Source organism: Ctenopharyngodon idella, chromosome 15 (assembly GCF_019924925.1).
Source record: "Ctenopharyngodon idella isolate HZGC_01 chromosome 15, HZGC01, whole genome shotgun sequence".
NCBI classification, from domain to species: domain Eukaryota; kingdom Metazoa; phylum Chordata; class Actinopteri; order Cypriniformes; family Xenocyprididae; genus Ctenopharyngodon; species Ctenopharyngodon idella.
Genome location: NC_067234.1, coordinates 31,805,521 through 31,832,066, shown reverse-complemented (window position 1 = coordinate 31,832,066; position 26,546 = coordinate 31,805,521). Strand labels below are relative to the sequence as shown.

The window sequence follows — 26,546 nt, the reverse complement described above, 5'->3', positions numbered from 1 at the left end:
TTTGACTCTCACACATGAATCACAATGTAAAGTATATTTGAAGTGCTCAGCCTCTTTCTGCTGCTGTGAGTTCAGCTGATTGAGATGTAAATGATTGAACACATGAGCTGCTCCTCAGTAATATGATACTGCAGGACTGAGAGTCACACTGAAATACACACTTTCACACAATCAACATTTCAGTCTCTTGACTTTAAACAGACTCGAACTCAACAGTCAGAACTGAGAAATGAAGAACATGCTGGAGTCATTCTTACTGTTCATCATTTTATCTTTCTGCATTGAAACTTTTTCAAGTGTTTTTTAAACGTGTGTGTGTGTGTGTGTGTGTGTGTGTGTGTGTGTGTGTGTGTGTGTGTGTGTGTTTGTGTTTGTGTAAAATCACACACACAGATTAATTGATACTCCATTCATATTAGATAGTACAGATTTAAGTAACATAGTAAAACTAACCAATGTAGTGAATAGCAGGGCAAGACTGAGGGGTCTGTGGGCCCCTGGGCTTGTGTTTATGTTTGGGCCCTACCTACGCTACAAGAAATCAACTAGATCATCATTATGTAGTTGCTCAAAATACACAAAACTTAAAATATGCTTTGAGGTTCCTAGAACAATTAATATGAAACATGCCTAATCTAGTCAATGTTTAGAGTTAATATTAAATAGTCATTATAATACAGTAAAATACAGCATGTGTTTCTCAGTTGAAAGAAGATCAAAACCCTGAAATAACACTGAGCAATAAAGCCAGTGATTTTTACAGTATTTTTAAATTTATTTTTATTTATCTGTGTCCTCTTATGTCAGATTCTTAAATTTAATCAATAAATTCATTCAGAATAAAAAGACGCTGTGTGTGGCTATTATTACCAATCAAATGAAGTCAGTATCAATAAAATCCTTTTTGGATTTACACATACAGTTTAATGCAGCTCAGACATTGCATGAATAAATTTGCACAGCAATTATAATTGCATAAAATATGTTAATAGATTAATGTTTTAAAAAATTACGTTTTTAATGTAGAAATATTAAAAATTAAAAAAAAAAAAAAAAATGAAATGATAGCCTACTTTTTAAATATGATACTAAAACCGCCAGTAGGTGGCGTCAAGTCACTGTCTTAATGAGTGAGTTGAATCCTTCATTTAACTGATTCACAATTCAAATTCATTTAACTTATCAAATGACTGTATGAATCATAGACTATAAAATAAGTTTGAATTGATACCCTAATTGAATCATGAACTCTGATTCGTTCAAATACACTGATTCTTTGAGGAACAAAACATTGTGAATTCTGCAATTCTGCTGTTTGTTCTGTTTTCTTTGATGGTGCAAAAACAGACTGTGTTTGAAATGTGAAAGTTATTCAGTAACCTGTTGTTTATTGAAGTTGTTCTATAAAATCAATGTCACATTTGCGTGCAGATGTTCAGAAAAATTACACTCTTGCTTGTTTGATAACTCCTATATCATGTTATAAATATAAAAAACAGGAACTCCTAAACATTTGTTTTACATTTTGATGATACTTCCTCCCCACTAGTGTGATGACATGGTGGTAGTGAGATGAAAGAGAGCGCTCAAAACTCTTCAGATTGAATAATTTAGTGGAGAATTTAGACAGAGAGAATTTATCAGTATCTTTCTAAATGTGCGCTCTTTTGGGCTAAAATCCTTAATGGAGCTGTTTAAAGTAGCCATGTGTTCACAAATAAACAAGAGCAGATGTGATTCAATACACGTGTCCGTCTTCTGTGTGGAATAATGATAAATACAAGTTTACGCCGTTTGTTTGTTTATGGCATCGAAGCTCGCAGTCGGAGGCTGGTCCGTTTATAGACCTCGCTCAAACTGGCCAGACAGTAGAAATGAGACTAATAATTTCTGACTGGCAAAACTGAACAAATCAAACGAACATAAATAGGCAAAAGTGGGGCCCCCTACTGACTGGGGCCCATGAGCTCGTCCGGCCCAGTGGGAAGTCAGATGCAACTTTTTGCATGGAAGAAAACAGGAAGAAAAGCACTTTCGCTAAGAAAATAGATTTATCATTTATGCCGCGCAGCGATTTTCACTTACACATTATCAGAGGATTATTACGAAGGCAGCAGACATTAATGGAGGAATTTGCAGCTTTACTCGCAAACTAATAATTCTTGTTCATCAAAAAGGTGAGAACCAGACCCCTTACAAACCCAAATACACTCGAAATAATTATATTTATTGAAAAGTGTACTATCCAAGTAGTAATAAAGATGTTTGCCATTGTAATGATGATAGTAGCGCACACAAGAGTAGTAGCTGTTCCGTGCTCTGGCATGGTTAGCGTTCACACTGCATGCGTACCACGCCTGAGCCCAACTGAACCATTCTCTGGCCCACCTCTTCCAAGCAGGCCAGGGACGGCTAAACGAACTGTGCCCAGGCATGGTACGGAGCAATCACACTAGTCAAACAAACCGGGCTTTGGGGGTCAAATGTGCTTAGACACGGTTCAGAGCACCTAGTGTGAGTACACCCTAAGAGCTCATTTGTGGTTGCGTAACAAAGGACGCAGCAACTGGCCACTTGGTGGTGCTTCAACAGCAAAAAAAACATGAAAATGGCTATAAGTACTTCACTGTTAGTCCGACTGACTTGAAAATTGGCATGCAGTATCTTTGTCCGAGGTGCCATGACAGTGTATGAGGACACTGACATATCTCAAAAAACATGGCCGCCATCAGCCAATGAAGCAGCTATCAGACAAGGTTAATGGAGGCCAATCGGAACAAAACTCGCTGGGCCTGTTTGGCTCAGGGCCCTAGAGGCCTGTGAGAAATTAGAAAGGAATTGGCCGCCGGAGGGTGCGCCTTTGTGTTTTTCATGTGCTTAAAGGATCATGTATTGCACGTTTTTTTCACGCACGCCCACGACATTTGTACCATGTGGTAGAACTCCTCATTCTGGGGTGCGTTTCCCAAAAGCATATCGTTAGCCAACTAACATTGCAAGTTCCGTTGTTACTAACATAGTTCAATGATTTGGTGTTTCCTGAAACCATAGTTCAAACAAACATTTGCAAACTGCATCGCAAACTTGTGTGGTTGGAACGACAGCTCTCGAGCTGTGGTTAGAAGCACAGTTTCTTGTTTTTATGATGTGGACTTAATAAATCGTTATCTTAAACAAAATAAGCAAGCTGACATTAAGTACAATGTATATCTTTTATTTCGAATATATATACAAATGTCATTTACATATTTTAGTTTGTCAAGAGGTTTTAAGCACCATGTTTGAAGAGTGCACATGTGCATACGTGCTCTAGTACGTAAGAACAAGCCTATGATTGAATCTGGAAATAAAGCAAGATAACTGAGAAAAATGAGAATAAGTCCTCAGATGTCCATATTTTATAGCAAAAAAATCTAGTATTAATTCGATCTCAAACGGATTCATTTAAAGAAGTTATTACTCCATCACCTGCATGACATCATTCACCAACGTGGTTGAACGACGATACGGTTTCGGGAAACAGTTGTGAGTAGCTAGTTGATTTGCTCATTGATGCATCGTACTATGGAAGTGAAGCAGCGAGTTACGTCGTTGTATGGGAAACGCACCCCTGAGCAATTATGCCTCTCAGACTGCCGCTGTCCACTGAATCGTTCGTTAAATATTGGAGGTTTTTTTTGTGTGTTTTTTTTTTTTTTAAAAACCAACTTTGCCAAACTAGTCCTAGGCTGTTAAAAAGCTTAAAAAGATAAAAACTGTTAAAAAGCTTTAAAAAGTATATATTTGCAATGGTAAATTGCCTTTATTGGCTGTAAATGGTCTTTTCCACACCATATTTAAGTACTTTCATGCTTGCTAAATAAAATATAATACCTTTTATGTGCTTAAAAGCCTTAAAGCGCTTGAACCCTGATAATTGCACAGGACAGACATTTAATATAGTGCAAATAAAAGATATTATTTTTCCTGATTGAATGATACTTTAGAGGTTTTATTATCCTGTTTTGTGACATTTTAGATCTTTCTAATGATTCATCAAATTAATTTGTTCATATTAATTTGTGCTTAAGTTTGTATTTTCTCTTAAATAATAGATTCACTGCTAAACTGATCTGATTTGAACTGAAAGAGTGAAGAGTGTGTCATTGTTCTCTACAGGTTGATGAATTGTGGAGTCACAGATGAAGGTTGTGCTGCTCTGACTTCAGCTCTGAGATCAAACCCCTCACACCTGAGAGAACTGAGTCTGTCATGGAATAAACTAGGAAAATCAGTGAATCTGCTGTCTGATGTACTACAGGATCCTTACTGTAAACTGGAGAGACTGTGGTAAGATCATATTTGACTCTCACACATGAATCACAATGTAAAGTATATTTGAAGTGTTCAGCCTCTTTCTGCTGCTGTGAGTTCAGCTGATTGAGCTGTAAATGATTGAACACATGAGCTGCTCCTCAGTCACATGATACTGCAGGACTGAGAGTCACACTGAAATACACACTTTCACACAATCAACATTTCAGTCTCTTGACTTTAAACAGACTCGAGCTCAACAGTCAGAACTGAGAAATGAAGAACATGCTGGATTCATTCTTATTGTCTTATTGTTCGCCATATTCATCTTTCTGCATTGACACTTTTTAAAATGTTTTTTTAAATGTGTGTGTGTGTGTGTGTGTGTGTGTGTGTGTGTGTGTGTGTGTTTGTGTAAAATCACACACACAGATTAATTGATACTCCATTCATATTAGATAGTACAGATTTAAGTAACATAGTAAAACTAAACCATGTTGTGAATAGCAGGGCAGGACTGAGGGGTCTGTGGGCCCCTGGGCTTGTGTTTATGTTTGGGCCCTACCTACGCTACAAGAAATCAACTAGATCATCATTATGTAGTAGCTCAAAATACACAAAACTTAAAATATGCTTTGAGGTTCCTAGAACAATTGTAAAGTTTAGAAATGGGTTGGTTCAGGAATGTGCTACCAGGATGGTGTGCTCATTAAAACACAGTGGATCCAGTACTCAGTCCATGATCTTTATTTAACAATTAGAAGCATAGGAATCGAGCCATAGCAACATAGGATTCAAATAAAGTTGTATGGTTTAAAGTCAGAAACATCAACTCTACAAGAAGCTCTCTTTGAGGAGAAGGAAAAGGAATGTCAGCTTCAGCTGCATGTTGCACACACCAAACAACAGCAGCTAAATAATGATTCAGTGCACCTGAGGAGACTTAGCTCCACCCATGGCTGACTATGTGACCACCTGGGTATTCTCAACAACAATTAATATGCAATATGCCTCAATGTTTAAAGTTAATATTAAATAGTCATTATAATACAATAAAATACAGCATGTGCTTTCTCAGTTGAGAGAAGATCAAAACCCTGAAATAACACTGAGCAATAAAGCCAGAGATGAACAGTATTTTTAAATTTATTTTTTATTTATCTGTGTCCTCTTATGTCAGATTCTTGAATTTAATCAATAAATTCATTTACAATAAAAAGACACTGTGTTTGGCTATTATTACCAATCAAATGAAGTCAGTATCAATAAAATCCTTTTTGGATTTACACAAACAGTTTAATGCAGCTCAGACATTGCATGAATAGATTTGCACAGCAATTATAATTGCATAAATTATGTTAAGAGATTAATGTTTTAAAAATATAATTTTTAATGTAGAAATATTAAATAATTGAAAAAATGAAATAATAGGCTACTTTTTAAATATGATACTAAAACTCGATCAAACTGGCCAGACAGTGGAAATGAGACTAATAATTTCTGACTGGCAAAACTGAACAAATCAAACAAATGTAAACGGGTAAAAGCTCCTCAAGCCCAGTGGAAAGCCCGGCCATGGTGAATAGTGTCATTTATTAAAACAGATTTTGCTTAAGATAGACATTTAATATATTTAATATAGTGCAAATAAAAGATAGTATTTTTCTGATTGAATGATACTTTAGATGTTTTATGATCATGTTTTGTGACATTTTAGATCTCAGTCTAATGATTCATCAAACATATTAATTTGTGCTTTAATTTTGTATTTTCTCTTTAATAATGGATTCACTGCTAAACTGATCTGATCTGAACTGAGAGAGTGAAGAGTGTGTCATTGTTCTCTACAGGTTGGGTGATTGTGGTGTCACAGATGAAGGTTGTGCTGCTCTGGCTTCAGCTCTGAGATCAAACCCCTCACACCTGAGAGAACTGAGTCTGTCATTGAATAAACTAGGAAAATCAGTGAATCTGCTGTCTGATGTACTACAGGATCCTCACTGTAAACTGGAGAGACTGTGGTAAGATCATATTTGACTCTCACACATGAATCACAATGTAAAGTATATTTGAAGTGTTCAGCCTCTTTCTGCTGCTGTGAGTTCAGCTGATTGAGCTGTAAATGATTGAACACATGAGCTGCTCCTCAGTCACATGATACTGCAGGACTGAGAGTCACACTGAAACACACACTTTTTCACAATAAACATTTCAGTCTCTTGACTTTAAACAGACTCGAGCTCAACAGTCAGAACTGAGAAATGAAGAACATGCTGGAGTCATTCTCACTCTTCATCATGTACATTTTTCTGCATTGACACTTTTTAAAATGTTTTTTTTTTCAAGCGTGTGTGTGTTTGTGTAAAAGCACACACACAGAGATTAACTGATACTTCATTCATATTAAATAGTACAGATTTAAGTAACATAGTAAAACTAACCCATGTAGTGAATAGTGTCATTTATTAAAACAGATTTGGCAAAAGACAGACATTTAAAGTGGCCCTATTATGGATTTTTGAAAATTACCTTTTATGTAGTGTGTAACATAGCTCTAAGTGAATGAAAACATCCTGCAAAGTTTTAAATCTGAAAGTGCACTGTATATAAAGTTATTATCTCTCAAAAGTAAGAGTCGACTCTGAGTCATTTAAACGAGTCGTTTGTAAAACGAATCTCAAGCCGTTTTGTTGTGACATCAAAACGAAACATTAGCATATTGCCTGCCCACTTATTGCGCGCACTGACACCGGGGAAAACTTGAAACCCCAACCTTGTGCAGTGTTCCCTGCTTCTTCAACCTTAATGCTTTTAACGAGGGATTCACAAGCCGGTTGTTACTGAAGGATAGGTCAGTACTCAGTTTATTTGGACCAGCTTCTTTCTTCCTCCGAATCACAACCTGTAATGATTAATAATTGTTGCCATGTTTGACAGTCTGTCAAACGTGGTTTTGTAGGAAAGAATGTAATTATAATTCTCACAGAGAAAATTATTTAAATTTGTTAAAATTAGTCTTTAAGGAGCCAAAAAATATAAAAATGCCCCCAAACAAAAAGACTCACCTGTTCTGATGTGCAATTCAACTGAAACATATACTATATTGCCAAAAGTTTTGGGACGCCTGCCTTTACGTGCACATTAACTTTAATGACATCCCATTCTTAATCCGTAGGGTTTAATATGGAGTTGGGCCACCCTTTGCAGCTTCAACTCTTCTGAGAAGGCTTTCCACAAGGATTAGGAGTGTGTTTATGGGAATTTTTGACCATTCTTCTAGAAGCGCATTTGTGAGGTCAGGCAGTGATGTTGGCGAGAAGGCCTGGCTCACAGTCTCCGCTCTAATTCATCCCTAAGGTGTTCTCTTGGGTTGAGGTCAGGACTCTGTGCAGGCCAGTCAAGTTCCTCCACACCAAACTCGCTCATCCATGTCTTTATGGACCTTGCTTTGTGCACTGGTGCGCAGTCATGTTGGAACAGGAAGAGGCTATTCCCAACTGTTCCCACAAAGTTGGGAGCATGAAATTGTCCAAAGTGTCTTGGTATGCTGAAGCATTAAGAGTTCCTTTCACTGGAACTAAGGGGTCAAACCTAACCCCTGAAAAACAACCCCACACCATAATCCCCCCTCCACCAAACTTTTCACTTGGCACAATGCAGTCAGGCAAGTACCGTTCTCCTGGCAACCGCCAAACCCAGACTCGTCCATCGGATTGCCAGACAGAGAAGCGTGATTCGTCACTCCAGAGAACACGTCTCCACTGCTCTAGAGTCCAGTGGCGGCATGCTTTACACCACTGCATCCGACACTTTGCATTGCACTTGGTGATGTAAGGTTTGGATGCAGCTGCTTGGCCATGGAAACCCATTACATGAAGCTCTCTACACACTGTTCTTGAGCTAATCTGAAGGCCACATGAAGTTTGGAGGTCTGTAGCTATTGACTCTGCAGAAAGATGCCGACTTCTGCACACTGTGCGCCTCAGCATGCGCTGACCCCGCTCTGTGATTTTACTTGGCCTACCACGAGTTGCTGTTGTTCCCAATTGCTTCCACTTTGTTATGATACCACTAACAGTTGACCGTCGAATATTTAGTAGTGAGGAAATTTCACAATTGGACTTATTGCACAAGTGGCAACCTATCACGGTACCACGCTTGAATTCACTGAGCTCCTGAGAGCGACCCATTCTTACACAAATGTTTGTAGAAGCAGTCTGCATGCCTAGGTGCTTGATTTTATACACCTGTGGCCATGGAAGTGATTGGAACACCTGAATTCAATGATTTGGAGGGGCGTCCCAATACTTTTGGCAATATATATGTCCTCTAAGTAAAATAAATAAATAAATAATAATAATCTTCTAGACAAATATGCGATACGCAAGGACTAAAATCCAGTGTCTAACATCCACACGGCTCCGAGTTTCAGTTCAGTGATGACAACATTACGCCACTGGACTGAACCGTATAAAGGGCTTCAGTCCAGTGGCGTATTGTCTGGGTATGCAGGGTATGCACGTGCTTATGGGCTCGGGCGGATTGGGGGCCGCTATTATGGGCTTAACCCCAAAGTAGCCTCATGCACCGTCCGCGTCGCATAATTTTCGTCACCAGAAGGGTTCGAAAAAGGGATTTTTGTGATGGCACGGACATTGTGTGTACTGTACAACAGCCCATGCGAGAGTGAATTGAGTGCTTGAAAACAAAAGTCCACTAGATAGTGCGCAGTGCACACGCCGAACGAGTCTTTCCGCAGCCAGATACTTTCAAAGGCTCGCACGCGTAAGTGATGCAAGCACTGTATACTCTACTCCTGTATACAACTGACTGGGTCATCTGACCAGTCACCACAGATTAGCAACATGCAAAAGAGGGGTTTTGAAAAAAATAAAAATAAATAATGAATCGTTGAGCGAATCGTTTGGGAGTCGTTGAGCAAATAAGATAAAAATAAATGCGTATTATAAGACAATGATGGTGTTTTTTGACCTTGCATGTATGTAAACCTGTTGTTGGGGACTCCCAAAACAAAAATAGGAACCTTTCAAATGCCATAATATGGGCACTTTAATTTAGTGCAAATAAGATATTGTTACAGTAGGACCAGCCAGGAGATAGGTTAACAGGTTGTTTATTTATTGGTGACAACAGGCGAGTATGCAGATGCAAAGTTCGTGACTGATGAATGGTATAGAGAATGATACGGTCCTTTGTGGATGCAGAGTGCCAATGGAGAATGATACTTGCTAACTGAAAACGATGACTGCAGACAACACTTCACACACAGACTTGGAGATGATGGAGGGAACTCAGAGACAAGGGAACAGGTAAGTAGCGAGGAGAGTCCTTGAGGTAAGCATACAGGTAAGTCCTTAGATGCGAACGAGACCGGACAATGTGACTGTGTGTGTGTGAGTGTCTTAAGTAGTGCTGGTGATGAGTAAGCTGATGAGGTGCAGGTGGCGGTGATTAGTACTCCGGGGAAGGTGTGCGCTGTGATTGGTGGATGTCAGAGCCTGGCGTGCCTGAGGGCCGAGGACCCCGACGTCGTGGTGGTCTACCTCTTCCACGAGGGGCAGGTCTGTTGGGATGAGCAGCGTGGAAAGTGTCCAGCAGGTTAGGGTCAAGAATGTCGTTGGAATCCATGAGCGTTCCTCCGGGCCATACCCTTCCCAGTCCACCAGGTATTCCAGCTGACCACCACGGCGCCGGGAGTCCAAGATCTCACGCACCTCATATGAAGCTCCGTCGGAGTGTTGGTGGAGGCATTGGAGGAGGGTAGAGTTTCCGCAGACCAAGTGATGGGGCTGACAACAATCTGCTCTGGGAGAATGGGTTCAGGTTCCTCTGTGTTTTCTTCTGGAGCATGAAGTCTTGATAGAGCGTCCGCTTTGACATTTCTAGAACCAGGTCTATAAGAGATGAAGTCAAAACGTGTGAAAAACAGCGCCCAGCGGGCCTGTCTGGGGTTGAGTCTTTTAGCGGATCTGAGATACTCAAGGTTCTTATGGTCCGTTAGGACCAGGAAGGGATGCTTAGCTCCCTCCAGCCAATGCCTCCACTCCTCGAGGGCCATCTTGACTGCAAGAAGTTCTCGGTTTCCGATGTCATAGTTCCTCTCCGCCGGGTTGAGCTTGCGGGAGAAGGCGGCGCATGGATGGAGGCGGCTCGGGTTCCCCTGCTGCTGAGATAGAACCGCTCCTACTCCGGTTGTGGAGGCGTCCACCTCCACCACGAATGGTCTGTCGGGATCAGGGTGTACCAGGAGAGGAGCGGTGGTGAAGGCTTCCTTGCTTCAAATTATAAAGTTTCTCACCAATAGATGCATCCCATGAGGGTTTCCCGAAAACTTCTCTGAAGTGCTCGATGAAGCTGGAGTATGACTGAAGCACAGGGTTGTTTTGTGACCAAATGGAATCAGCCCATTGCAGCGCTTTGCCGGATAATTGGGAGATCACAAACGCTACCTTAGAGTAATCGTTGGGGAACAAGTTCGGTTGCATCTCCAGGGTCAGGGAACATTGCAGGAGAAATCCGTTGCACTCCTCCGCCGAACCAGAGTAGGGCGCTGTTTTGGCCATGGGACTGACGTACACAGGTGGTGAAGGAGAGGTGGCGGTGTTTGCGGAAGTGAAGGTGGGTGCTGACGGTGGAGGATGAGTGGAGAAAGTGCGACGCAAAGCGTCCACCAAATCCTGGAACTGATCTGGTTGACTTATGCTTGTGTTCCGCTGTATTGGTCCGGTCTTCTGTTACAGTAGGACCAGCCAGGAGACAGGAGATAGGTTGTTTATTGAACACAAGCAGAGTAAATGGTGACAACAGGTGAGTATGCAGATGCAAAGTTCGTGACTGATGAATGGTATAGAGAATGATACTGTCCTTTGTGGTTGCAGAGTGCCGATGGAGAATGATACTTGCTGACTGGAGACGATGACTGCAGACAACACTTCACACACAGACTTGGAGACGATGGAGGGAACTCGGAGACAAAGGAACAGGTAAGTAGCGAGGAGAGTCCTTCAGGTAAGCATACAGGTAAGTCCTTAGATGCAAACGAGACCGGACAATGTGACTGTGTGTGTGAGTGTCTTAAGTAGTGCTGGTGATGAGTGAGCTGATGAGGTGCAGGTGGCGGTGATTAATACTCCGGGGAAGGTGTGCGCTGTGATTGGTGGATGTTGGAGCCTGGCGTGTCTGTGACAAATATCATATTTTTCCTGATTGAATGATAGTTTAGATGTTTTAGATACATCAAACATTAATTTGTGCTTTAAGTTTGTACTTTCTCTTTAATAATGGATTCACTGCTAAACTGATCTGATCTGAACTGAGAGAGTGAAGAGTGTGTCATTGTTCTCCACAGGTTGGGTGATTGTGGAGTCACAGATGAAGGTTGTGCTGCTCTGGCTTCAGCTCTGAGATCAAACCCCTCACACCTGAGAGAACTGGATCTGTCTAAGAATAAAATAGGAAAATCAGTGAATCTGCTGTCTGATGTACTACAGGATCCTCACTGTAAACTGGAGATACTGCAGTAAGAACATCTCTCTAATATTCACACGTCTTTGTCCTCAGTAAGATGTCTCCTTTAATGTAATTTCTAAAACTAAAATCAACTTGTAAAATAAATGCTCAGTAAAGACACTAAATCTCAGCACAAATGATTATTAAAACTCCTTCACCTGCTCTTCTCTTTTTATTTCCATCTTATTTTCTACTTGTTCTAAAATCATCTGAGCTAATTGTGTTCTCATAGATGTCATAAAGCATGGCATGAATTTAACTGTGAAATACACTGTAGAGCTGTAACCTATAGGTAAATGGGTGATGATCCGGAGGAACATGATCTCAATGCATGTGTAGGCAATAGTTCTTACTTTGAGTACATTAGGACATTGAATATCTCTATTGAGTTCACCACATTTCTATTAGTTTATAAGCTGCCAGATAAGACCAAACATGACACAATTATGTGTTTGATCATGAGTTAATAAATGATATGTAATGGGAAACCTGTGGGTCATGTGAAGCAAATGTCCTCCTGTAGGAGTGTATTAGAGGTGCAAGAGACTGTTTCTCCAGTCAGAACTGTCCTTATATTACTATGAAACAATATCTCACATTCAGATCTGTGTGTCTGTTCAGTCCTGAAGCACATGACAGTTTCAAACAGCACCACTGAGCATCAACATGCATAAATCTCATTCTGTCAGCAGAAGTATGTGGCAATGCTTGTATTTATATCTCCTCTCCTGATCTGAGACCAGAGTGAATAACAAACTACAGACACTTGAACTACAACTCAAACTGTGTCATTGTTCTCTACAGGTTGAGTGATTGTGGTCTCACAGATGAAGGTTGTGCTGCTCTGGCTTCAGCTCTGAGATCAAACCCCTCACACCTGAGAGAACTGAGTCTGACTGGGAATAATCTAGAACAATATGAAGTGAAGTTGCTCTCTGATCTGAAGGATGATCCACATTATAACCTGAAGGAACTAAAATATTGTGAGTATATTTTTATTTAAAGCTTTTAAATTGTCCCAAGTTCAGTAACAGCCTCATATATGTGTAACTGGAGAATATAAGATAATAATTCAGCTCCACTTTAGTCTCTGTACTTTAAACTGTTTAAAAAGAAGTTTTATTCTGTGATGTGAATATGATCTATGAATATATTAATATTTTCATCTCTTACAGTGTCTCTGTGTGAAAGTGATTAAGAGCGAATTGTTTATTATTTACTGTTATTAATCTATTAGCATTTATTCATTCATATCTCTGGCTGTAATATGAATATACTAATATATCTGGCTGTGATTTTTCTGAAATGATCTCCTGATGTGATGTGACAGCAGTAATGTCTCATACTCATATGTGACTGTCTGTGTGTTTTATTGTAGGACTCTCAGTATTTAGACGTCAGTCCAGTTTCCTCAGGATCAGCTGATGGTGAATAAGGAGCTACAGAGACTGAAGACACAGAGACACACAGAGATCACACTGATGTGTGTGAATTTACATAATTTTCGTGTTTTTGTTTTGGTGGTTCTGTTCTTTTGAACTATGTATGTCAGCAGATTTACACAATTACAATTTAATGCTTGAAAACAAGTGCCTAAAAGCACCGTTGGCACTTTGGAGTTGTTTTGGAATCGCTAGATAATGCACTTCTTGATCACAGTGTAGATGGTGTAAGACTGTATACACTGCAAGAGTGTGACAAAAATGACAAAACTGAGACACTACTATTGTAATTAACAAATCATATACAAAGCGTAAATAAGAGATTTATTAAACAAGTTAGACTGCTTTGTTTGTAATAATGGGAGAATGTGATTCTTTTGGCAATATATATATATATATATATATATATATATATATATATATATAACCATTTAATATATTTGTAAAACCTTTTTCTAAGTTTAAAAGTTTTCAAGAGCCTCACTACAGAAAAGATGTGTCTACCAGCAGAGGGCAAATGGCGTCATTGAATATTTAATATTGATTTCTGTAAAATGTAATTTTTGTTCTTTCTAAAACTCCTGGATAGCACTTTAATCTGGGGAAATGTGAATTAATGAATTAATGGCTCCCATCTTATGTCCTTTAAATCTACTGTTAAATATCTAGGGATAATTATTTCCAAGGATATGGAGTAATATTTATATTGATGATTATTTTCGAAAGATAGGTGATTGCAGGGACAGACTAGAGAGATGGCTGTAATACATATTTCCATTTTTGGACAAATCCTATTTATTAAAGTGGAGCCTTTGGCATCTGCATGTTCTCTTTTCTTTTCTGAAAAGGTAATAAAGGTTGTAAATGGTGGCAGTTTTTAGTTTTGTGTTTTCAGGTAAATTTTGAAACTTTTTTTTTTTTTTTTGGTTTAAGTAGATTTTCAAAAACACTGTTTGAAAGTTAGTCGGGCCGACAACAACAACAAACGTGTAACCAATCAGCATGAGGGGGCGTATGACAGTCGAGGAGAGAGAATGAGCAAAAAAAAATGCAGAACGAGAGATGGAACACAATACAAAAGAGCTCAAAAGAATATCACTGGAATGAAGGTTTATGACTGGGTAAGCGCTTTAGGACCTGTGTTAATATTAGAAAAGCTTTCCAGCGCTGGAGAGAGCCAGGCAGGAAGGCCTGAAAACAGTCGTGGAGGCTGCTTTGATTCCGCTTCACATGTAATACTGGGTTTGTGTGTCACCGATTGTCTGGAGCTGCTGTGCTGTTGGCGACTAACAACAAACACTTTGTATTTACTCTTGTGTACAGTACATTCATTTTTTGTGCTTCCTTGTCATTCGTTCATTACCTGAACTTTTGTTTTTCGTGGAGCATTTTGTCGTGTGTCAGCTGTGATAAACAGACATCCACTCGCATTGCGTGTGTAACAGTGGCCAGATAGTGAGAGTTGTGCAGGTAAACCACTGCACACTGACGACCACAAAAGAATGCGGTGTTTAGAGTCATTATTAGTGCACTCGCCTTGCCTGCCAGCAGCGATCTGTTCAGAGCAGGGTGGTTAGGACTGGAGTGTGAGTTTTGGAGGAGGAGCAATGCAGAGAGGGGTGGGTTTGTTTGGGTTGATTTCAAACATCAACAATGTCCAATAGCGTGTTTGAAAATCTACTTACCCCACCTTTAAGCCCTGAAGGCATTTTCAGAGTTGTTTTTTCTGAATGTCATACAAAAAAGTAAAGACTCGTAACTCCAAAACTATAGCAAGGAGAGTCAAAAGGTTGTTATCGTTTGAAAGAAAACTTTGGACATTCTCTTGCTGAGAAACTGCTAATAAAAGGTAAAAAAAAAAAAAAGCATACTGCCCTAATGGGCATTTTTAAAATCATTCCTTCACAAGAAATATCTCGTGATTCATGCAAGTGATTGTTGATTTTGGACTCATTTCAATCGGGAGAATCCACTGTAAGTAATGCAGTGCCATTTTCTACAATCTAATCTACAACCTAACCCATCAGCTATTTTCAAACTTGAGATAGCTGTCCTGTAAACCTGCACATTGGGGTTGGATTGCTGGTCAGCTGCTAACTGGATAAAGTCTATACCCAAGTGTACTGCTTGCACAGTGGCCCTGGAAAGGCAATCTGCCATGACGTTGCTTGTACCGTCAATGTGCTTGATATCCGTCGTGAACTCGGATATGAAGGCCAGGTGACGTTGTTGTCGTGATGACCAGGGCTCAGAAACTTTGGACATAGCATAAACCAAGGGTTTATGATCCACAAACACTGTGAAAACACATACCTCCAAAAAGAAATGAAAGTGCCTTACTGCCAGGTAGAGCGCGAGCAACTCTCTGTCAAAACTGCTGTACTTCTGCTCATTTGGGCAGAGCCGCCGACTGAAAAATCCTGAATGTGTGGAACTGGATATCGGTCAGGTGTGGTGATGTCATTGAGTTGACGATAATCTCCACATGGGTGGTAACCGCCATCCGCTTTGGGGACTATGTGGATTGGCATGGCCCAAGGACTGTTAGAGCATCGCACTATACCAAGTTTTTCCATGTTAGCAAACTTGGCCTTGGCAACTGCCAGTTTCACTGGATGAACCGGCAGTCCGGATGTAGAGATATGATGTACGACCACATGGCTGGCCACTGCTGAGGAGAAAGTGGGTTTAGTGAGATTGGGAAATTGACAGAGCAGTCGGGTGAACTTGCAGTCACCGGTCAATGCGCTGGACAGAGTGGTCGTGTGAAAGGTGCTAATTGAGCAAGGTAAAACATTGAAACCTTCCGCAGTAACCAAACAGCAGTTTTGACATCAACCAACAGTCCATTGGTGCACAGGAAATCTGCCCCAGGTGGGGCCTACTCACATCTGCTAACACGAACTCCCATGTAAAACGTTGTCCATTGAAGCACAGTGGTACTAGCCGTTTCCCATAGGTGCGTATTTTGCCTTGATTGGCTACCTCGAGTGGTGAGCCAACCTCGCCAGAGCGTCTATCCACTGTTGACGGGGGCAGGACGCTAACCTGCGCCCCTGTATCACACAGGAAATGTCAGCCAGATAACGAGTCTGTGATGAACAGCAAGCAGTGTCGTTAGCTACTATGCTACTGACAGTCGGCATATTGCGGCTCACATTAAATGTGCATGGAGGACGGTACTTTTTGGCTTTCGCTCCAAAACGGGTGTGAAAGAAACATAGTCCTTGTTCAGCCGACTGACGTGCAGCGGGAGCTGGTCGTTCATCTGAACCCCGTGCTGCACCTCTCAAAACAGGGTACACAGACGTAGTTACTGAGTCAGTTGCTGTACCCTTGTGTGATGCTGCCTGATACACATATGCCAACTGTGCCAGTTCCCTGTACTCAGTCACTGTACTGTTTGCAAGAGGTACGAACGTGCTTTGGTATTTGTTGTAAGAACAAATACCAACCAACTTTCTAACTTTCTACGTCGTAACCACTGTAGCGAATTAACTCAAAGGGGAAATATTAATAATTAATCATAACTCATTATGATTATTAATTATGAATATGTAAATCCATTAATCAGATTAACTGGATGTAGCTACATTAAGATTAATATTACAATCAATTAACCTGTTCGTCCAGTGAACACTCAGTGTTGATTGTTTATTAATTTAGTTTAGAAATGTTCATTTCCAGGTTATGAAAAATAACATTCTTATTGTACCATGCTACTCAGAGCATGTAGTCAGGATCTAAATCACTTAAGAGGCAATTTATTAGCAGACGGAGTCAGACAACGCCAAGGTAGCGTTCATAATTTCACAGTTACAAGGCAAAGCACTTCAATGGGCCAATTCCATTTTGTCCCAGAATAATCCTGTCATTCAGTCTTACTCTGGCTTCGTCGCTCATTTCCGGGAGGTCTTCGGGAGGCCTGCCACTGACTCTTCCATTGGTGAGAAACTGTATAATTTGAAACAGGGCACAATGTCTGTAAATGATTATGCTTTGCAATTCAGAACGCTAGCAGCTTCAAGTGGCTGGAACGAACAGGCTCTGAACATCTACATCTACTCCCGGAGCTTGGCCGAACATCGCCACCACGTTGCGGAGGTCCTGAAATGCCTGAGGGAATTCCATCTCTTCCTAAAAGCTGAAAAGTGCTCCTTCCACCAGCCCTCAGTGCAGTTCCTTGGGTACAACATTGACAGCAGTGGCATCCGGATGGACGAGAGGAAGGTGGATGCCATCAGAAACTGATGCCAAACACCCCTTCCTCGTACTCACCGACCATAAAAACCTTGAGTACCTTCGAGCAGCTAAGAGGCTAAACCCCAGGCAAGCATGCTGGGCGTTGTTCTTCACCCGCTTTAATTTCACAATCTCCTACATCCCGGTGTCAAGAACGTCAAAGCCGATGCCCTGTCTCGTTTGCACGCTCCAGAGGAAAGACCCGAAGAACCAGAATCCATCCTTCCTGAAACCCTCATCGTCAACCCTATTTCCTGGTCTGAGGAAACCATGCCCTCCTCCAATGGCCTCCGCCAACACTCCGTCGGGTTGTCCACCAGGCTTGCAATACACCACCAGAGCGCGGCGCACTCCACTCATCCACACTGCCCACACGTCACTGGCCACCCGGGGGTCAATGAAACCCTCTCGTTGCTGAAGGAACGCTTCTGGTGGCCGAACATGGCATCCGACGTCAGAAGGTATGTGTATTATTGCTATTACTATTATCTTTATTTTTCCCCTTCCTGATCCTTTAACCTCCCCCTCATTCCGGATGAAATGAGTATATTTGTTAATGTTTATCATTACTACTACTGCTAATACTATTATTACTATTTGTCATTTCTTATTAATTGGATTTATCATTATTATTATTATTATTATTATTTTTGTTATTATTATTATTATTATTATTATTATTAATAATACTGCTATTACTGTTGCTATTGTCACCTTCCTCATTTTTTTGCGTGTGATACTATCATCTTCATCATTATATATATATATATATATATATATATATATATATATATATATATTTTTTTTTTTTTTTTAATTCTGGTTATGTCTGTTGTACTTTCCTACATGCTCCTTTATTCATATATTTCCACTCCCACACCCAGTTACACTTAGTTATATACACACACACACACACACACACACACACATACCCAAATCATACTGGCTGTTATGTATGTTTTGTTGGTCTTTGTATTTGTATTTTGCATTTAATTTCTTTTCTGTAAATATTGTAATTGTCTGTTTGCATAATAAAAAATAAAAAAAATAAAAAAAAGCATGATCAGACGCTTTGCATCACGGAAATACATTATATTTTAAAGTATATAATAGAATACCATTATATTAAATTGTAATAATATTTTTAAAAAAAAAGGTATGTGCAAGGAATGCGCCATCTCGAAGAGCCCTCGCCACCTTCCAGCCGGCATCGTCTCAGATAGAGGACCTCAATTCATTTCCCGAGTATGGAGAGCATTCTTCTCGCTCCTAGGTGTGACCGTCAGTCTGACATCCGGCTACCATCCACAGTCGAACGGGCAGACGGAAAGGAAGATCCAGGAGATCGGTCGCTTCCTCCGTACCTTCTGTCACGGCCACCAGGACTATTGGAGCCAGTACCTGGGTTGGGCCGAGTACGCACAAAACTCCCTGCGCCAACCATCTACTGGACTCACCCCGTTCCAGTGCGTGCTCGGCTACCAACCCCCACTGTTCCCCTGGTCAGGGGAACCATCGGACGTTCCATCTGTCGACTACTGGTTCCGAGAGCGAGAGGGTCTGGGACTCAGCACACCATCAGCTTTAACGGGCCCTGTGCAGACGCAGGATGGCAGCCGACCTTCACCGTTCCAACGCCCCTGCCTACCAACCTGGACAGAAGGTCTGGCTGTTCATTGGCCTCTACCAGCTCCAGCTTCCACCTCAATACCGCATTCACCCCACATTCCACGTGTCTCTCCTGAAACCTCACCACCCTTCTGCTCCTCTCTCCACAGAGCCTGGCGTAGCAGCAGCCGAACCCCCCCCTTCCACTCATCCTGGACGACGGTGCAGCCTACGAGGTGCGTGAGATCTTGGACTCCCGGCGCCGTGGTGGTCAGCTAGAATACCTAGTGGACTGGGAAGGCTACGGCCCTGAGGAGCGCTCTTGGGTCCCCAGAAACGACATACTCAATCCCAACCTGCTTCACACCTTCCACGCAGCCCATCCCGACAGACCTGCCCCACATGGAAGAGGGCGGCCACCACGACGCCGGGGTCCTCGGCCCCACAGGAGCGGGCCGTGGAGGGGGGGGTACTGTCACAGACACGCCAGGCTCCAACACCCACCAATCACAGCGCACCCCATCTCCCGAGTACTGATCACACGCACCTGCACCTCATCAGCACACTCATCACCACCAGTACTTAAGACACTCACACACACTCAGTCACTGTCCGATCTCGTTCGCATCTAGACATACCTACATGCTTACCTCAAGGACTCCCAGCGATCTACTTACCTGTCTCCAGCGTCTTCAAATCTCTCCTCGTGTTCCCAGTCTGTGTGTGAGTGTCTCCAGTCTCCAGCGTTGTTCATCCTCCATCGTCTCCCAGGATCGTCACCTATTCAACACAAAAGGACAGTATCATTCATCCTCATCTCACCATTCACCTGCAAAGTCATGTTATACTCACCTGCACGTCTGTTTACTCTGCTGTGTGTCAAATAAACTACCATCTCTGCCATCTTCAGTCTCCGTCCCTTCTGTACTGTAACAGTTGTCATTGCAGGCTGGTTTAGCCTACATTCACCAAAAAGTGATTAGTGTAGCCTGCTTAAAATAGCATAAAACAACAGGAAAAAAAACATAGTTGATGACTAAAAATAATCATTTCATGACTCTAGAATTTCTTTGTGAAGACAGTGGCATAATACAGAGACATGATACGATTTTTAGCCATATCAAAACAGTAATCATGTGCATGAGTAAATTTTACCCGCTGGCGGTTTTAGATATACAACGACTCCTGGCGGTTCTAGTGTTAATGTGGAGTCTGTATGTCTGCATGTTCTCTTTTCTGAAAAGGCAATAAAGGAAGTAAATGGTGGCAGTTTTTATTTTTTTGTTTTTTTAGGTCAATTTTGAAAAATGTGCTATTGATTTTGTTTCTTGTCACAAAAATACCCACTAGGTCTATCTGTTTTTCATTAAGGTATTAAATACAGGAAGTTGCTGTATAACTTCACTCCACATGATACACCTGTTTGGAATAAATAACTCTATTAATTAGAATTAAATCACTTTTTTTTTTAGTTTTTTGGAGAAAGGAACATTTTCCATTGTTCATTTAATGATGATATAATATTTTTGCAATAGGAGTTGTACTGCAGATTCGCGCAGAAGGTAACTTTCATTGTGATTACAAACTATTTTTAATTTTCTTCTATGTATTCTAAAGTCTGTTGTTCTAATGCTCAAAGTCAGTGCCTCATATGACTGATGTTCCTCATTTACCATCACTAACAATTATTTGGTGTAATTTTGCTGTTGATACATTTTCTAACAAATATGCAATTTACTAACAAATGATACAATGAGACAATGTGGAGTGGGATGTCAAAGTTTTCTCAAAGGACATAAGGAAATTGAGAACAAGCTTCTCAGGCATTGATTTCATACTCTGCGTTTTTCAATATTGCGGATGTAAACATGGAAGCTCTGAACTGCGTTTACTGCACCAACTGCGTAGAAGAATGAAAGGGAAGAGGAAAAATTGTTGAATGAAGTTGTTATTTTTGTTCTGTTTTTGCGCACAAAAAGTATTCTCGTCGCTTCAAAACATTAAGGTTGAACCACTGTAGTCACATTGACTATTTTAACCATCTCTTTACTACTTCTCTGGACCTTGAATGTGGTAATTTTGTTATGTGTGGTAACACATTTGAGCAAAAGCACCTTTTATAATGGTCACATGACCTCACACAGTCCCCCTCCAGGTGAAAAAAATACTATAGTAAATACTATAGTTGTTACGGTAGCTGGTGTATAAAGCACACGAACGAGGAGATAAGGATAAAGTGAGTCTTTACTTGAAAATCCAATGGGAGAATACAGGAACGGACAGGAATACACACCATGTTGACACTAATGACACCCGACCACACACTGAACAGAAACAGGAACTTAAATACACTGATTGATGAACTCAAATGACGAACAGCTGTGATGAAAGTGATTAGTGTCCAAGGTTACAGATAGTGGCGGGAAACTAGAACAAAGGAACACGTGACCGATGAAAAACAAACAAACTGAAAGTCCATGTGACTGTGACATTACGCCCCCTCCCGGAAAGGCGCGTCCTCGCGCCGTAGAGAGAGGGGAAGATGAAGATAGGATGCTGAAGACGATGTAGGAGGTGGCTAAGGAGGCGGACGGCTAACTGGGAGGAGGCGGAATACAGGAGTCCAGGGTGGTGCAGGTGGAGGTGAAGTCCAGGGGATGGCCTTGAACAGGGGCTGCAGGATGTTGTGCCAGGCACCAGCCAGGGTAGTGCCCCACGGCGGCGTTGATGGAGGGAGGAGCCATGGAAGGTTGTTGATGACCGCCATGGGCAGGACCGCAGTCAATGACGGAGAGGATGGAGCCCACCGCGTAGCCGACGAGCTGAGGTGGTGAAGAGATGGTGACGATCCAAGCGGCCGCGACGGAGCCGCAGTGACGACCTCCTGAGATCGAGGAGTGGATCCGGAGGTCTGAGGACGCGTTGGTGCGACCGAGGGCGGAGACGGAGCCTGAGGTAGGGCGGAGCAAGCCGTAGTGGAAGGGGTGGAGGACCAGAGAGCAGCGGACGGTCCGTAAGTCCGCAGCGGAGGTGAAGCGATGTCTGACCCAGGTGGAGCCGACGTGCCGAGGGAGTCCGGCGTGGCCGAAAGGCCGATGGTCCACTCCGAGGTCGAGGGCGGAAGGACCGCAGGTGCAGGAGTAAGGGCGATAGATGGAGGCAGCTCGAGACCATCCGAAGCTGGAGGCGGAGCTTCGGGCTCCTCGTGCCCAGGAGGAGACGGATCCCGGCAGGCCCGAGATGGTACCACGCTACTGAGAGGAGGTGGTATCGAGGGACTGAAGGGAGACGGAGATGACTGGATGGCACTGATGGCTGTGAACTGGGAAACAGGCTGGAGTTCCATGCAAAAATCCAAGAGTAGTGGAGAGTCACAGGAAGGTTGGTGATAAGGTGGGAGAGGCACGCTGGACGGGACCAGCTGGACAGGAGACAGTACAGGGGCAAGAAAAATGTCCTCTCCACACCTTAAGTCCAGCAGTGTTTCAGCACAAAACTCACTCTCAGTAGCGGGGGGGTGGGCGGGGTTCACTTCCGGACCCTCGAGGTCCACCAACACTCCCTTGGCGATGGATGGTTCGGCCGGCTCACACACCTGGTCAGGTACACGCTGCTCGGGCTCCGTGGCGATGTGACCCCCGATCGCTCTTGTGTGCGTGGGTGGCTCAATCGCGGCGGTCTCTGTCGTTCTACCTGCGGTGGGCTCAGGACGTAAATCCTCGCCGTCTGGGTGGTTCTGGCTGGGCACTGGCTGGGGAGTGGGGCTGGCCGCAACTTCAACGGTGAATGGTGATCCGCAGGATGCCAGCACCCACTCCACATAGGACGCGAAGCTCCCTCGAGGACCCTCCCCGGACAGCTGTGCACGTGTGGTGTTGTTTAGTCCGACGTACAGGAACGTGCACAGGCAGTAGTCCGGGAAGGTGGTCTGATGGGCGAGATCCAAAAACAGTTGTAAATGTCTCCCGAGGGAGCTTTCTCCCTGCTCAAGGCACATAAGTCTCACAGGTGGGTCCATGGTGCAAGCAGGGGTGAGAAACAGAAACAAAACACTGAACACGAAAACAAAAAAAAGAAAATCCTACAGTCAAACACGTTACTTACTGTTTAGGTCGGGTGTTCTGTTACAATAGTGTTTTTGAACCATACTATAATAAAGTCTTGAATTAATTTGTTGTGGTAATTCTATAGTTGCTGTGATAATATAACAACTATTGTAATATAAACAAATTACTTTACCCAATACTGTACTAAGTTTTCTACAACTATAGGGTATATTATACTACAATATACACTACAGTTTACTGTAGTAAAAACTAAAGTATACTACATTATTTATTACAGTTTATCAGTTCACTATAGTTAATACTACAGTATGCTGTAGCATTCATTAACAAAGCGTTGTAAATACTATAATATATATAGTATACTACAATTTACTATAGTATGGTTCAAAAACACTATAGTATTTACTATATTATTTTTTCACCTGGGCCATCCCCCTGACTTGCGAAACCAGAATGTCCTCCGACCCAGGACATCACACATAACACATGTAAAACATATATTTAAAACCTCTTACATTTCAATGTAATTCAGGTATAATGTAGGAGCAAGGTATGTATGCAAGTAGGGTAAAATAAGTGCAAAAAATTTGTTATATATATAGGAGGGGAAGGAGTTGCGATGCCGTCATAATGTCTATCAACGGAGGGGGAAAAGGGAATGAGCAGCGTGTATGTATGTGTTAACCAGTGCCGTTCAACCATGGCTAGATCTGCTCCTCCACACCAACCAGTATCAGACAGTGTCTTACTTTTGCACAATTTAACTTACATTTGAAATATGTTTAAAGATGAGTCAAACGTGATTATTGAAATTCTTGTTTTAGTAACTATATAATTTTTTATTTTTAGTTACACACATATGGACACTCAGTCCTGTTACCCAGTGTTCATTCCTGTTACAAAGTGCTCAGTCCTGTTACTAAATTTATTTATTTTTCTAGAAAAATAAAGTTAAACCACTGTTTTTATCAGTTTTGTATGATCCATCATTTACACAATTGTTAAATAAATTAAATTATTTAAAAATATATAAACTTGAGGCTTTTGTCTTCTTTTAAATGAGAAAATTGTTTTGCGTTTTTTATTAAAATACACCTTGCTTTAATATAAAGTGATTTTTTTGTCACAAATATCAGTTATTTGAACACATAACCAACCATTTCTTCAAAATAAACACTTTCTTGAGGTGAATACAAAGGAATTAACTGACATGCTTTTAAACATGCTTTTTAAATGGCACCTGAGTTTTGGTAACAGGACTGAGAAAACATGCATCCATCTTCTGCGTTGAAACCTTGTAAAAAATGAAATAAAGTTGCCTGAGATTGACAAATACACATTTTGAATAGTTAAATGTGTGTAGTATTAGATTCAGTGTTGAACAAAGATAAAAAACAAAGTTTTGTGACAAATTAAGGCATAAATAGTAAATATTTATGAACTATTATAATTATTATATGACTGTATAAGCTATGCAGAAGAAACATTAGGCCGATTAAAACAGAAAGACCACATAGGCCATGTTACATGAAAGGCCGCAATAGGCCGTGCTATGTGAAGGGCCGCAATATGCCAATTATGTGAATAGCAGGAAGTGTAAAAAATAAAACGCGTGACACTCGCGCTGCCGGACTCGGACCTGAAGTGCATGCAGCCAAAGCCACTAGATGACAGGCCTGCAACAATTAGCCAAAAAAGCATAACGGCTAATGCTAACGCTGCGGCTGCCAGTACGCAGAAAAGGAGGGTTTACTTTCGATACTTCACTCGTACTGCATCTTACTAGACACTACGGGGAAACTTCTTTTCTCCGATAACTGAAGCCTTATTCAATCACAGCAGTGAAACTGCACAGCCATTGGTTCGTGCAGTTTGAATAAAACAAACCAATGACAGCACGGCGGAGCAGCGCGAGCCTATGACGAAGAAGCCCACCAGAGCCCGCCAGAATGGGCGGGGCATCTGGCTATATAAGCAAGCACTTCACATAGGATCTCTGATTCATTCTCCTTCAGCGACGACGATCACTTCTTATCACTGAATCTACGAAACTTGAAGCTGCCTCGCTGACTATGAGCAGTAGGATCAAGCTGACGCAGCGACCTCTCTCTCTCGCCGCTTCCAGCAAGCTGATCAGCACGGTGCTTCACAGCAGCCGGATCAGCTCGCCGCTCTTAAGCAGCCCGATCAGTGCTTCGCTCACGAGCCACATGCAGCGCTGAGAGCACTTGTGTCAGCACTTCCCCTGCCACTGTCTGGTGAATATAACAGCGCCTGCTCTGCTTCAGTTGATCGCCGCATGAGCATCCTTTAGCGTCTGAGAGCGCCTTCTGTCAGGTGAGCATACAGAGCTTATTTTTTTAAAAGAGCATATTCTCACTGGCATTTGTTTCAAAATGCTGAGCTGCATTCATTGAGGACGAGCGCTCTCACTACGAGAGCGCAAGAGCGAGTTCAATGCTGACAGTGCTCAGCTGAATATGACATGACACTGACAGCGCTCAGCTGAATGCAGTGCTAACAGCTCGTTAATGTATGATGTTCTCCCTCATGACTATCAATGGAGACTCATATAACTATTCTCTCTAAAAGAGCATTCTTCATGAATATTTATGCCACCTGACACCCCGTTCAATTCCGGGTGCTGGAGACAATGTGTTTCTAAGCACTGGGATCCGCTCAAGTTCCCGTGCCCATGCAACTAATCGCTGTTATAGCAAACAAGGTAAAACAAACATATCATGAGCGTCGGGTCCCCAAGCCATCCCCAGAGTGTCAAAATGGGTTTTGGGGACAATAAAGCGAGGCTATGTACTTAAATTCGGCTCAAAAACCCCCGCGCTTTAGCGGCGTGGTTCCCACCTCAGTGGGAGCGAGGACGCTCGCATCCTGTGCTCTGAGGTGAATAATTTGCTGGCTAAAGGAGCCATAGAGAAAGTTCCGCCAGCTCAGAGCGAGTCAGGCTTCTACAGCCATTACTTCCTTGTCCCCAAGAAACGAAGTGCCCGCTTATATAGCCAGATGTCCCGCCCATTCTGGCGGGCTCTGACGGGCTTGGACAAACTAATGGCCATGCAGTTTCACTGCTGTGATTGAATAAGGCTTCAGTTATCGGAGAAAAGAAGTTTCCCCGTAGCGTCTAGCAAGACGCAGTACAGTGTATTGGGTCTGTGCAGGTCTTAAAGTGACAGCAGCCTAATAAACCAGCTGCTGTCTTTGTGATTAAAGGGTTAGTTCACCCAAAAATTTCTGTCATTAAGTACTCACCCTCATGTCATGTCATCTTCAGAACACAAATTAAGATATTTTTGATGAAATCCGAGGGTATCTGATCCACTCATAGGCAGCAACGTCATTGCACCTT

The 26,546-nt window shown here is 42.0% G+C and overlaps 1 protein-coding gene and 1 long non-coding RNA gene across 2 annotated transcripts in view; one reads left to right on the top strand and one right to left on the bottom strand.

Moving 5' to 3' along the window:
- LOC127496210 (NACHT, LRR and PYD domains-containing protein 12-like) overlaps nucleotides 1–26,546 on the top strand; it is a 206,778-nt gene that overhangs the window by 137,935 nt on the left and 42,297 nt on the right. The window contains exons 15-16 of the mRNA XM_051863934.1: nucleotides 4,159–4,329; nucleotides 6,144–6,314. Coding sequence (XP_051719894.1) covers nucleotides 4,159–4,329; nucleotides 6,144–6,314 — 342 coding nt within the window. The remainder of the gene's footprint in view (nucleotides 1–4,158; nucleotides 4,330–6,143; nucleotides 6,315–26,546) is intronic.
- Nucleotides 1–26,546, bottom strand: part of LOC127496213 (uncharacterized) — a 163,319-nt gene that overhangs the window by 102,990 nt on the left and 33,783 nt on the right. The window lies entirely within an intron of this gene.